The sequence below is a fragment of the Chanodichthys erythropterus genome, chromosome 11 (assembly GCF_024489055.1).
Source record: "Chanodichthys erythropterus isolate Z2021 chromosome 11, ASM2448905v1, whole genome shotgun sequence".
In the NCBI taxonomy this organism is placed as follows: Eukaryota; Metazoa; Chordata; class Actinopteri; order Cypriniformes; family Xenocyprididae; genus Chanodichthys; species Chanodichthys erythropterus.
This window is the reverse complement of record NC_090231.1, coordinates 48,581,052-48,594,901: the sequence shown is the minus strand read 5'-3', so window position 1 is coordinate 48,594,901 and position 13,850 is coordinate 48,581,052. Positions and strand designations below refer to the sequence as shown.

Genomic DNA, 13,850 nt, shown 5'->3' with positions numbered 1-13,850 from the left:
CTAATCTCTTGTATAGATGGTTAAGGGAGATTAAAACTCATATTGTAGTGTATTTTGTAAGATTTCACCAAGAGCAACACATTGAAAGGAATAGTATTTATTAGATAAATATAATCCTGCTTTGATGTACCTAATGTAACTCATAATCTGGTAATACATTTACATTTACATTTAGTCATTTAGCAAACGCTTTTCTCCAAAGCAACTTACAAATGAGAATAGTAGAAGCAATCAAATCAACATGAGTACAACAGTATGTAAGTGCATGTCATGCTGTGTTTCATCATCAAAGTGCTCGTAACAAGGTTGTTGTTTTTTTTATACAAATAGATGAAGAAAGATAATAGAAATCGAAAAAAGAAAAGTAAATATAAAGAGTAAGTGCTAATATACTGGGTCAAGTGTTGACGAAAAAGATATGTCTTTAGCAGTTTTTTTTAAACTAAAGTCTCAGCTGCTCCAATAGAGTGTGGCAGGTAATTTCACCAGCCGGGAACAGACCAGAAGGTCGGTGAGAGTGATTTCCTGCCCCTATCGGAATGGCACCACAAGGCGCCGTTCACTTGCAGAACGCAAGCTTCTGGAGGGCGTATAAGTCTGAAGTAGTGAGTTTAGGTATAGTGGTGGAGAGCCAGTGGTTGTTCTGTAGGCAAACATTAGAGCCATGAATTGGATACGAGCAGCTATTGGCAGCCAATGCAAACTGATAAAGGGAGGTGTGACATGCACTCTCTTGGGCTAGTTAAAGACCAGTCTTGCTGCAGCATTCTGGATGAGTTGTAGAGGTTTAAAAGTGTATGCTGGAAGGCCTGCCAAGAGAGCAAACACGACTTGCCACATGAATGAATACAGTAAACAAAGTTTCCTAGCAACGACACAGCGCTAAACTCAAACTAGAAAAGAAAAAAACACAGTATGTAGATCCTCCTGTTGCTTGACTGCTAAATAAAGTATTGAACCAACCAATCAATCATGTGCCAATGTGTATTTGGTATGCATTGATATGTAAAGTTTGGGAAATACTAATCATTATATTTATATTAAGGCCAGTATCATAGACAAAATTATAAATTAGTACTGTTTGTCTGCTTTTTAAATTACATTCGCACTAAGGCCGGGGACATATTTTAAGCAAATTTGTGAAGCACTTCTTGTTATGAACAATTCATAATTGAACACAATCACACAATTTCACAAGAAGCACTGGACATGTTCCTCTAGCCTTTTGAAAAAGAATTGTGCTTAATTGTATTTCATGTGCACTTGCAGTGTACTTAATCATAAAAGTATATTTGTAAAAAAACTGCACTTGCAGATAACATAATATTAAAGAAATAAAGAGCCACTGAAGTGTACTTAAAGAGAGAACACTTTCATGACTGTTAAAGTCTATGTCTAAACACACTTAAAGAAATTATTCACCCAAAAATGAAAATTCTGTCATCATTTACTAAAGCAGGAGCTGCGTACAGTGATGGACCTCGCCTCAGCCAGCTGGGGCTTTGGATGAACTGGGAAAAGAGCAAACTCCAATGTACGCAGCTCCTGCATGAGTACTGCTGGCCCTGCACTGGTTTTGACCGTTGCTGTAGGACAAGCATGTGCTGGTCCGGACAGACAATACATTGACTGTTGTGTACATCAACAATCTACGCTCGTATGTCACAACTCACCCACCATCTCCTCCTCTAGATTTAGAAGTGACTAGAAGTTATTTAGAAGTTGCTTTATGACATTCACATTCTGGGCAAGCTCAATCATGCAGCTGACGTGCTCTCACAACAGCTCACGCTTCCAGGAGAGTGGAGACACTACTCCCAGGTGGTCCAGCTGATCTGGAGACTCTTTGGAGATGCACAGGTAGACCTGATTGCCTCTCCTGAGACATCCCACTGCCAGTTGTTTTATTCCCTGACCCAGGGAACCCTTGGCACAGATGCACTGGCACACAGCTGGCGCCGGCGCCTCCGCAAGTATAAGTTACCCCCAGTGAGGACGAGGAGCAGGTCTTGATGGTTGCACCCTACTGGCCCTCCCGGACCTGGTTCTCAGACCTTATGCTCCTCACGACAGCCCCTCCCTGGCAGATTCCCCTGAAGAAGGACCTGCTTTCTCAGGGACGGGGTACCATATGGCACCCACGTCCAGAATTCTGGAACCTCCACATGTGGTCTCTGAACAGGACTAGATATGTGGCCAAAGTTCCCACCACTCCCTTCAGGGACAAGGTGGTGAACTTGCAAGCGCAGTCCCCTAGAGGAAGTAGACCCAGCCCTTGGGTTGCTGTGTCCCATTCGCACCCTGTGTTTGTACGTTGACCGCTCACAGAGCTTCAGATCCTCAGAACAGCTCTTTGTCTGCTTTGGAAGCCAGTAGAAGGGAAAGGCTATCTCCAAACAGAGATTGGCCCAATCTGATGCCAGGTCTAGTACTTGTGTGTATGCCCATTTGGTCAGCCTCTGTACTAGACTTGATGCCCCATATGTTGCGATTCCCTCTCAGTGATCCCATATGTATATTCTTCCATGGTACAACTTCACTGTTGGTGAGCCTGTGTCTTTTCCTGGGCAGATTCCACCCTGCCCATCTCTGTAATAGTATTGACTCTATCCCTGAAAAGGCAGGATCTACCACAAAGATTTAAAATATGTGTAACACTGCCCTAATGGTCAGTCCATATGTGTAACTCCACATGTTAACTCCCTACTGGCAGGATGTGGTCTCCGTACCGTCTCTTTCCGTTTGGAACAGGCACACTTCCCCACTGTTATCCAATTTGTTTTAAATGTATATGGTGTAAAAACAACAGCAGAAATCAACATCCCCCTGGTAAAGCCATGTCTGTTCTGACATAACTTTGAACGTGACTGACTGATAGGGAACGTCTAGGTTACTATTGTAACTCCCTCCTGAAGGAGGGAATGGAGCTATTACGTCCCATCACCACAATTCCTGTGCCACCACTGAACGGCCGGGACACTGTCTCGGCTCCTCAGCATAAAACTTAATGTGTGAGTGTTGCACTCTGCCTTACATACCTATATGTACGGGTAGTGGCTTGCGATGCAAATCACTAAGGTCCATTGGCTTGTTTTGTCCCAGTTTATTATTTTTTTTTAAAACCTGGTTTTAGGAAGAAGAATATTCTTTTTAAATTGGACAAAAGATACCCTTGTCATATATTGTACATGTGTTTTGTTCTAACCTTGTGCTGTGATTTTTTTATTTATTTATTTTTTTTAAATGCAGATAACATAGAGAGTATCTGGGCAGACAAAGGAAGATCAGATCCTGCCTATGAAATTATGGATGGCCGAACAACAGAGAGAAGCCCAGAGGTAACGATATTCCTTTTGATTTACATTCGATAGAACTGTGCAAAAAATACCAATGCAACCCGACACGGTGCAATTAACACACCGGTGCTCGATTAACCCTTTGATGCAATGAATCGACAACAGGTGACAGATTTTTAAAAGAGGCACCTTCAATTGTGTTTTTTCCTGATAACTGTGAAAGATACTCAAATTTTGGTCTTATAGATAAGTTATACAGCATTCACATACAATAAAAACAAAATGTTGTGATTTTCGCAAAATAAAGAAAACAAACATGATGTGTGATCTGCTGTCTCTCTCTCTCTCTCTCTCAGTGAAGTCCATTCTGATACATTTCAGAAAACTCAAACTTAGTGAATACTTGTCACACAAACATGAGACATATGTCTAAAGAAATGTTGAAATGTCAGGTTTTAAATAATGTAAGTCTAATCGAAAACAAATATTCACTGTTTATGTAATCTGTTTGAAAAGAGAGAGATACCAGTCCTTCGTGAGTAACCTCATTATCCACTAATGCAGCCACAACCATGGAGAACATGCACCATTCAAAGGCAAATTCTGAATCAATCCATGCAAGCATGACTTTCAGTTCATTTTAGGAGAAACCTGATCAAGCTGAGGATTGGCTTTTCCCAAACTATATTAAACTGCTTTTCCCAAACTATATTTCTATACTAAGATGAATGAAATTGACTGAAATATGTAATATATACTGAAATAAAATGCATTTATAGGCTCTATAATAACAAATATGGTACATAAAATGTCATGGATGTAGCGATATTAGCTCAAGGGGAAATATTAATAATTATTCATAACGCACTATAATTGTTAATTATGATTAATTATGAATGTTTGAATCATTTAATCAGATGAACTTGAAGTAGCTTCATTAAAATTACAATCAGTAACTCAGTTCATCCTGTGAACACTCAGTATTGATTATTAATTAATTCTAAGATAATGGTATTGTAGCAAATTAACTCAAAGGGGAAATATTAATAATTATTCATAACTCAATATGATTAATAATTATGATTAATCATGAATATATAAATCTGTTAATCAGATTAACTGGATATAGCTACATTAAGCTTAATATTACAATCAATTAACCTGCTGTCCAGTGAACACTCATTGTTGATTGTTTATTAATTCTAAGAAATGTTCATTTCCAGATTATGGAAAAATAACATTCTTATTGTACTGTGCTACTTAGAGCATGTAGTCAGGATCTAAATCACTTAAGAGGCAATTTATTAGCAGACGGAGATAGAACCAAACAGGTATTGTGCACAGTGTTTATTAACTAACTCACAAACACATAACTAAACTAACAAACACATAACATAACATACACAAAGGTCACACACATACGTAGGTCAGAATGAGTAATGATAGAGTTGAACCGGAAGAGGTACTGTTACTAGAGCTATAGGAAAAAGTCAAAGACAATCTGGAAAGGAATCATCAGTTTCTTCAGCATTAGCAAGGGTATTACAAATAAATACTAAATCGCTGTTTAGTGTTCAAATGTACAATACTTGCAAGATGCCTTTAGGCTGAGGAGCGTCGGATCTGCAGGTTGAGGAGAGATCTTGAGGACTTCGTCTGAAGTTGTTGCCAGTCTTTTCTATGTTGGATGTTTAGCACATGGCTGGTTTGTAGGCCTTGGCCTGAAGAGGCCTGCAGCAAGGAGATGTCTGTTCAGTGGTCCCAGAAGCAAGGAAAAAGAGGGAGTGGCATTGTTCTCTAGCTTTTAACCTCTGGTCAAAGTCCAACCTCTTAAAGTTGATGTAGCCAATGAAGGTGTTGTATTTCCGGGCGACAACACACCTCCTGACAGGGCTTTTATGACCAAGAAAGATTAACAAGCTGAGTTTTTGAATAAGAACTATTAAAGATTCTTGTAATACTGATGTGTTGCACAGGTATGGACATACTGCATACACAAGCTTTTATATCTTTTCGATACTAACCCATAGACACTAAACATGGCATGAAGTTACCTTCAATGTATCATAAAACATACACATACATCTGTGAATTACAATGATTGTAATACAGCAACGGTAATAATGGATATCATTTCCTGGGAATGTGCATGTTCATTTATAGAACAGTCTGTCTATACATTAATTCAAGAGAGTCTGTGTTATGTGTGGATAATGCAGGAAAGATGCACGTTTCTGTGTGTCTCTTCTCTGCTCTCAATGCGGCAGCCACATTTGGTGCAATAAAACTTGTAACTAAGAACTTCTCTGGGATGGAAGCCAGACCCCAGATTGAGCTTAAAACTATTGGATAACGAACAAATAATTGTGTCTGATTTGTCTCAGTCATTACAGTATTTTTCGTGGTCACAGACAAATAATTCTTTCTTAGTATTTACAGTGCTTTGTAATAAGTATTTACAGAGCTGGTAATCAGATCTGATAATTTAAGAGGCAATCTATTGCAGACAGAGCATCAGAACCAAATATGTATTGTACACAAGTTAATTAAATCCCAAACAAATAGCTAACTAACAGACACAAACATACATACATGCAAGTCACACATAAATGGGTAAAATGATAAATGAAACTGGAAGTGGGAAACAGTAGGAGCTATGAAGAAACCAAAAACAAGGGAAAGAATCATCAGTATTCATCATAAAAACTGCCTTGTAACAAAGGAGGTTCACAATTTGAACTAGCTAGCAGCAATTTAATATATTGTACAATACTTGCATTAGACCTCGACCTTTTGAAGAGCATCTGGATATGGCTCTTAAGGTCTGGGAGAAACCACAACTCTTCGGGTGGAACTGTCCAATAAGCAAAGTGGAATTTCTGTAGCGGGAACTTACTTGTTGGGAGATTTTATGGCTCTTGTCTTTGAGCCTGACTGAATGTGCTGAGTTGTTGAAGAGTAAACTATTAAAGATTCTTGTAATACTGATGTTGCACAGGTATCAACATATCATATACACAAGCATTTAAACCTTCTCAATATGAACCCATAGACATTAAACATAGCATAATTTAAGCTATATTAAATGTAACTGTCCAATAAGCAAAGTGGAATTTCTGTAGCGGGAACTTACTTGTTGGGGGATTTTATGGCTCTTGTCTTTGAGCCTGACTGAATGTGCTGAGTTGTTGAAGAGTAAACTATTAAAGATTCTTGTAATACTGATGTTGCACAGGTATCAACATATCATATACACAAGCATTTAAACCTTCTCAATATGAACCCATAGACATTAAACATAGCATAATTTAAGCTATATTAAATGCAGGAAAATTTTAAGGGTTTCCTATGTGTTTCTTTGTCTCTGCTCTTACATGTGGCAACCCGCTATTTTTTTTAAACCGGGTCCCAGAGTGGATAAATCTGAAAACGCCTATCCGTATATTTTGTGAAACGATGATGTCATCACTCCACATATCGACCCTAGTTAGACGCCGCTAACAGCACAAAACGGCAACAACAACAATAGCGGACTCTGGATGTTTGTGTTCGTGCTGCAGAAGCTACTGAGCCAAAATAAAGCATTATTTCTAAGCTTTACTATAGTTTGTATACAACGTGCAAGGTTTATGCGCATGCTCCAAGTCTTATTCGCTGTTTTAAATGTATCTCTGTGGCAGAATTACAGTGCCATATATTGGTCTGGCATGTATACTACATAGTTTTGAGTCCTTTCAGTGGTTTCGTGTGGACGTAGACATTTCTTGACACAAGAAAAATAAAAAAAAAGATTGGATAGGGCAGTGGTTCTCAAACCTGTCCTGGGGACCCCCCACCACTGCACAGTTTGCATGTCTCCCTCATCTAACACACCTGATTCAAGTCATCAGCTAATTAGTAGAGACTGCAAGAGTTGAATTGGGTGTGTTAGATGAGGGAGACATGCAAAATGTGAAGTGGTGGGGGGTCCCCAGGACAGGTTTGAGAACCACTGGGATAGGGTAAGCTCTGGCTTCATGTGGACGTAGCCTACATGAGATCTACCAACCAAAAAAAAACAAAAAAAAAAAACAGCTTATATTCAAATGCTTGCTGCTACTACTGCATGTATCTCTACATGGAATTAAGGAAAATAAAAATAAATGTTAATTGTTGATATTAAATTTTAACAATTTTCAATTTTAATACTAAACTCAAAATACTTACAGCACAACAGATTACATTAGCCAGGGCATTTACCTTATTCTGATGACTTGCACTGAATAGAATCAGACAGTATTACATAATCTTTGTTGACAAAACACAGCTGCCAATGTCTAATCTGGTGTCAATCAACACTGACGGAACACATGCGATGGTCAGCGGTTCTAACTGATTCATTATTAAGTACAAGGAGGAGGATGATTTTCCCGACTTCCTTAATTAACACTATTATTATACACTAACAAGCTCTATGTACGAAAATGCAGAACATGAAAGAGATCATGGATGTGTTCATGAAAATCGTCTGCTCAATATGTGCACGCTCACTTCAGAGATGGCTGTTTGTTTCGTGTGTATTTGGAGGAAGCCGACTTCGCGCTCTGTTCTCTACCTAGTTGTCATGGCAACTGAATAAATCTTGCCTGGTAAAAATGTATTAGTCAAATGCAAGTCAGACAGAAACTAAAAGGATAAGAAAGGGCATCGTTATATTTCTTTTTATTAAAATTTAACAAAAGCATTTATTATAATTGTGTGCGATCTACCAGCATTGTCTTTGCGATCGACTGGAAGATCGCGATCGACCTATTGGGCACCCCTGGCCCAGTGTAACATAAATGAAACTTTTGTTTGCAAAATTCTGCTCAGATGCTAAATACAGTTTGGACACTATGCTATTTAAATTAATGTTTTTGAAAGAAAATCTGAAAGGAGAAAGAAGAAGACTCGGTGTCTGAGGCACATATAACAACTTAGCCAATCATGGCTGATGCAGTGATAAAGTCACAGGGTGATGTCAGCGTATAAAAACAACCTGAAAACACGTCATCAGCTTCAAATGTCTGAGGGAAGAGGCGCAGGCACGGCCGAGGCATTGCAACACAACGGAGGATCTCATTCCTCTCTCAGGGAACCATGGTTACAAGTGTAACTTGAGACATTCCCTTTCGAAGGAAATCAACGCCATGTCAGCTTGACACAATGAGGACGTTAATACCAACTACACCATGCTGACCAGTGCCTGCCTCTAGATTAAAAATAATCTAGAACCTAGCCACTGAAACTCAAAAGGTCAGCCAGCAAGCTCTCTCCCCTTAAAAACAACATGCTGTACCTCACGCCCTCCTCAGAGGGGGAAGGAGGAGATATTAGTCTCCTCTAATAGAATTGTTGTACCCCAGGCCTGACCTGACTGCCAGGACCTCTTATCCGAAGCCCATTTCGAGAGAATAACATTCCTCAGATCTGTTTTCTCTCTAACGGGCTTCGGTTGCGATTGCTGCTTCGAACCCCAAGATCTTTGTGGGGGTGCTCGACTAGCAACAACACTGTTTTTGTGTCTGCTGGTATGAGAAGCCTGATGTTGATTGCTGAGACTTATGGCAACGGGGGATACATTTTTTTTTTTTACACCTCCTGAAATCTCTCAACCACTGATGTTACAGCGTCACCGAAGAGACCAGATGGCGATAATGGGGCATCAAGGAGGAAAGTTCTGTCCCTCTCCTTGATGCCTGACAGGTTGAGCCACAAGTGCCTCTCCATCACCACCATGGCTGCCATAGAGTGGCCGATAGCACGGGCCGTCTCTTTGGTGTCACAGAGAGATAAATAAGTGGCTCTATGGAGCTCTTTAATATCTTCAGAGCTCACAGCTTCACCCCCGTCTAAGTCCTCTAGCAGATCAGCCTGATACACCTGTAGTATAGCCATAGTGTGTAGACAGGCGCCGGCTTGACCTGCTGTCATATATGCTTTGCAAAACAATTAGGAAGTGGTGTGAGCACTGGATCCAGAGGCTGAGGCCTGAGAAAGGCCCGAAACCATCCCAAACCCCTCCCCTAGATCCATCTGTGATCCCCACGAATGAGGCAGACAGGCTGCCTCGGCAACCATGGGACCTGTACCACCTGGGGTGAGCTGGCCACTCTGATCAAACAATGCCAGCCGGGAGCGTAGCATTCTAAGAGTCAAACACTCACAATGTTCGCAATCAACCCCCTCGGGCTGACAGAGCATGCTCTGCTTCCAAACGGCTCACACAAAAGGTTTTGTGCATCTCACCCATAATAAAATGTGGGCAGGGAGGAACACACTTCTTAAACTGCTGCTGCCCACTCACCAAAATATACTGTATATTAATAATGATACGAGACAAACAACAAATAAGACTGACAGACACAGAGCGCTTGCTGAAGATCGGAAAGCTGACAACAGCTGTGAGACTGGCTCCTTTATAGCTTCCGCTTTTCACCGTCACGCATCACGGGATGATGTTGCACCAATCAAGATTGGACTAAGTTGCTGATGGCTTCAGACACAGTCACACTCAAGGCGTTCCCCACAGTGTCATCATTGACATCATTCCCTCGAAAGTGAACTTTCTGATATAAAGATTTTTGATATATCAAATCTTTAGTGTATAATGCTCAACAAATTAGATAGCAAAGATAGTGAGGCAATATCTTTGCAATGCTTTTACGTGAACGAAATGAAACTTGCATATGTCATCATAACCATCTTTGTTGGCCATATTGTATATCAGCCATTTACAGTAGCTGTATTTTACTAATACTTTAGGTTTTGAGACAAAACCTGGTAATTGTGATGGATGGTTACCTGAATAACAGCACTCAAAATTGTTCAAAATTTGCACAAAAAATGTAAGCACAAAATGCTTAGAATTTAGGATTAATTTGGTCTAATGTTATTAGTTATTAGCATTTGAAAAATACCTTATTTAATCTCTTTTCAAAAACGAAACAGATTTTTTTTTTCATTCATTCATTCATTTTTTTTTTTTTTTTTTTACTTCAATGACTCGTACATCAAAGGGTTAAATGATACAGGAGTGAAATACACAATGCCACACAAACAGTGTGTTATTATAAGGCTGTCATCTGAAAACTGCATTAAAGCATAAAGGCTTCAGCCTCTCTCACTTTCATGAAACAGTGCTAAACTTGTACAGACAAGTTATAGATTAAACTGGTGTGGACATGTTACTTTTAAACAGGAATCAGACTAATGAAGGTGTGTTTTTCCATGGATGAACGTCTCTCTCTCTCTCTCTCTCTCTCACAGTTGGAGGAGCGGAGCAGGTTTGAGCTCATTGGCAACTGTGCTGCTTCACAGAGGATTTCTCATCATCTCACTGAAGGTGAACTCACTCGAGGTCTATAGTGTTTTCTATAGGTGTGTGTGTCTTTAATGTGGGTCTGTGTGTTTCAGGTGGAGTGTTTGCATTTGCAGTGGATGGCTCAGCGGTGACGGACAGGCTCAGAGGAGACGCTGTAACATACGTGAATATTCCCACCAGCCCTACGTCCAAAAAACAGCTGCATTACATGGAACTAGAGCTGCAGGAGTCCAGCACGACCATCAGAGGTGCAAAACAAACAAATAATAATATTAATAATAATATATGCAAATCAACACCATACATAGCATACATTGCAATTGCAAGATTAAAAACAAAACAAAAAAAAAAAAAATAGTTACCTTTTTTTTTCTTGTTCCCGTGGTGGAAGCAAGGTTCCATAATATTATTTATCCATTATTAAAGTAAACAAACAAAGTCACAGTCACATGCAAGATACAACTCATCTGACAAAAACAGATTTTACTCTTTTTAAAGCAAAACAGCATGAAGCTCAACTATAATAATAAATGTCACTCACTTTGATGGAAGTACAAACACCTGAAAATACCAATTTCACTAAATACAGTGTATGTATTTATTGTTAATCATTATTAATATTTATATGACTATTGTAGTTTTATTTTAAAATATTTATTTATGTATAATTACTTTATATCATTATATAGTGCAAAAAAAGCATAAAAATAATACAGTGATTAAGTGTTGGTTCTGCCTATCCGTTATTGGACACTGAAAGATTAAAAAAAAAAAAAAAAAAAAAAATTGGTATTGGTTGTTATACACATATAATACTATTAAAAAGTTTGGAGTTGGTAAGATTTTTTTAATGTTTTTGAGAAGTCTTTTATGTTCACCAAGGCTGCATTTATTTGATAAAAATACAGAAAAGTCAGCAATATTGTGAAATATTATTACAATTTTAAATAACTATTCTCTATTGTAATACATTTTTAAAATGTAATTTATTCCCATTATGCAAAGCTGAATTTTCAGCATCTTTACTCTATTCATCAGTATGTGTGTGTATATATTATAATGTGTGTGTGTGTGTGTGTGTGTGTGTGTGTGTGTGTGTGTGTGTGTGTGTGTGTGTGTGTGTGTGTGTGTGTGTGTGTGTGTGTGTTTATCGCTAGTCTATAGGGATGCATTGTTTGATTCAAATACTCAGAAAAACCAAGCAACGTTGCTTATACAATCAGTCAAACTTCAAGCTTTTCAAACTCTTTCAGGAAAAACTTTTTCAGGCCAACATCAACATCTGTCTTGACAAACTTTTCTTGCTGCTTGTTCCGGTTCTGTTCAGGGAAAAGCTCCAGTAAATACGCTCAGATTGACATTGCAGCAACCGAGGCAGCTCACAGAGCAGTTACCCAGCATGCACTGGGGCGAGAAGAAGGTCTACAGAGACTGGAGCAGCAGAGGAGAAGACGAGGACTGAAAGAGGACTGAACTGAGAAACACTTCATCTGGAGATTTCATGATCATCTTTTGCTCTACACAAACTGACCAAAACACTATATATATATATATATATATATATATATATATATATATATATATATATATATATATATATATATATATATATATATATATATATATATATACAGACTATATTTATGTGACATGACAGTAATACACCAAACATAGTGTATCTACAGAAGTTTCCAGTCATTTTCTCATATAGTTGACTGTGGAATTCACTATGTAGTGAATAGTGAGTGAGTGTGCAGTGTCATTCATAGTATATCACAAATGTAGAGTAATGTATATCTCACACTGCTTAGATGAACACACATTCTTAATTTTATTTTTTCTTATTACATTTTTATTTTATTTATTTTTTACATTTATTTAGTTTTAATGTGTTGAATATTACTTTCTAGTTGCATTTGTATTAAATATGCTGCATTTACTTTTTAGTCTTTTTATTAACTTAAAATTAAAGTCTATTCTAGTGAGTCATGTGAAGACAGTAATTTCTACATGAAACTACTGATTTTGTATTTTAGATTCATTTTGGAATCAGAAAATCATGCATCGCAGGTGTTCACTGTCCTTTATTGATCAAGGCTGTATTTTATCATTGTTTCAGCACTGAAGGAAGTGAACAGTTTGAACTGCGATATAACAAACATACTGCTGCTGCTAGATATTATAGCAATCATAGTTACTGTGACAAAAATTAATAACAATAATACTAATAATAATAGTTTGTATAAACAGGTGTAAAATAAAAAATAATGTTCAATATTGTTTATCATTATTGGAAAGTTTAGTTTAAGTTTTATCTGAGGACGCAGTTCTATTGTCTCACCGCCAGAGGACAGTGTGAGGCTTTACATACGAAACAGCAGTATATTTAGACTTAACACACAATTAGACATTTGGTTTTTAAATACATTGAACACAAGATTTGCTGTTTTCATTTCATTTTGTTTGCAAATTTAATAATCTGACAGATTTAATTAAGCAAGTAATAATTCTCTGAGAATTTTGATGAAGAGAAGCCTGTCATGAACACACATAGTGTGAAGCTGGTGAAAAATAAAAACATCTATTATATAATCATCTCGTGTTCCTTCTGATTTTCTTCAAGAGAAAGAAGAAACACTGAAGATGAGTTTGGTGAGGATTCCTAGACGTACAAAGAGGGTGTCTTAAAGAAACTAAAGGATTCAGAAAAAAGTTCAGCAATATTCCAGCTGTTCTAAGAACGTTTTGATAATGTTGCTGTTAAGTTATGAAAATGTTATTTCTAAATGTTCATAACGTCCAGTTTATTATTATTTTAAAAACTTTCAATAATCAATGGATGAATATAGTTTATGTGCTAACGTTTTGAGGATGTAAAAAGGCCATGAGCAAACAACTATGAACAAACATTACTAACTATTAACGTTACTGGAAGAACGTTTGTTCAGCATTAAAATAATTGCCAGAACTTTCTGAGAATGTTCCCTTTTAGCTGGGATGGTAACTGATAAAAGAGAGTATTAAAGTAGTTACATCTATGCTGCAAATCAACAAGATAAAGGTGACCTCACTAGGATTCTCAGGCCGGATTCACCATGGCAGGGAACGACTAGACTTATCTTGGGCGACCTTGGGGCCCAGAGGACAAGTGAGAAGGCCAGAGCCGTTGAACCCTATCCAACTATCCAACGCGAGAGTCGTTGCTTTGAGAC

At 38.1% G+C, this 13,850-nt stretch overlaps 1 protein-coding gene across 1 annotated transcript in view; it reads left to right on the top strand.

Moving 5' to 3' along the window:
• dok7a (docking protein 7a) overlaps positions 1-12,111 on the top strand; it is a 65,352-nt gene extending 53,241 nt beyond the window's left edge. Inside the window, exons 9-12 of the mRNA XM_067401216.1 lie at positions 3,250-3,338; positions 10,584-10,659; positions 10,731-10,886; positions 11,966-12,111. Of these exons, the coding sequence (XP_067257317.1) occupies positions 3,250-3,338; positions 10,584-10,659; positions 10,731-10,886; positions 11,966-12,111 (467 nt within the window). The remainder of the gene's footprint in view (positions 1-3,249; positions 3,339-10,583; positions 10,660-10,730; positions 10,887-11,965) is intronic.
• Positions 12,112-13,850: the final 1,739 nt, after the last annotated feature.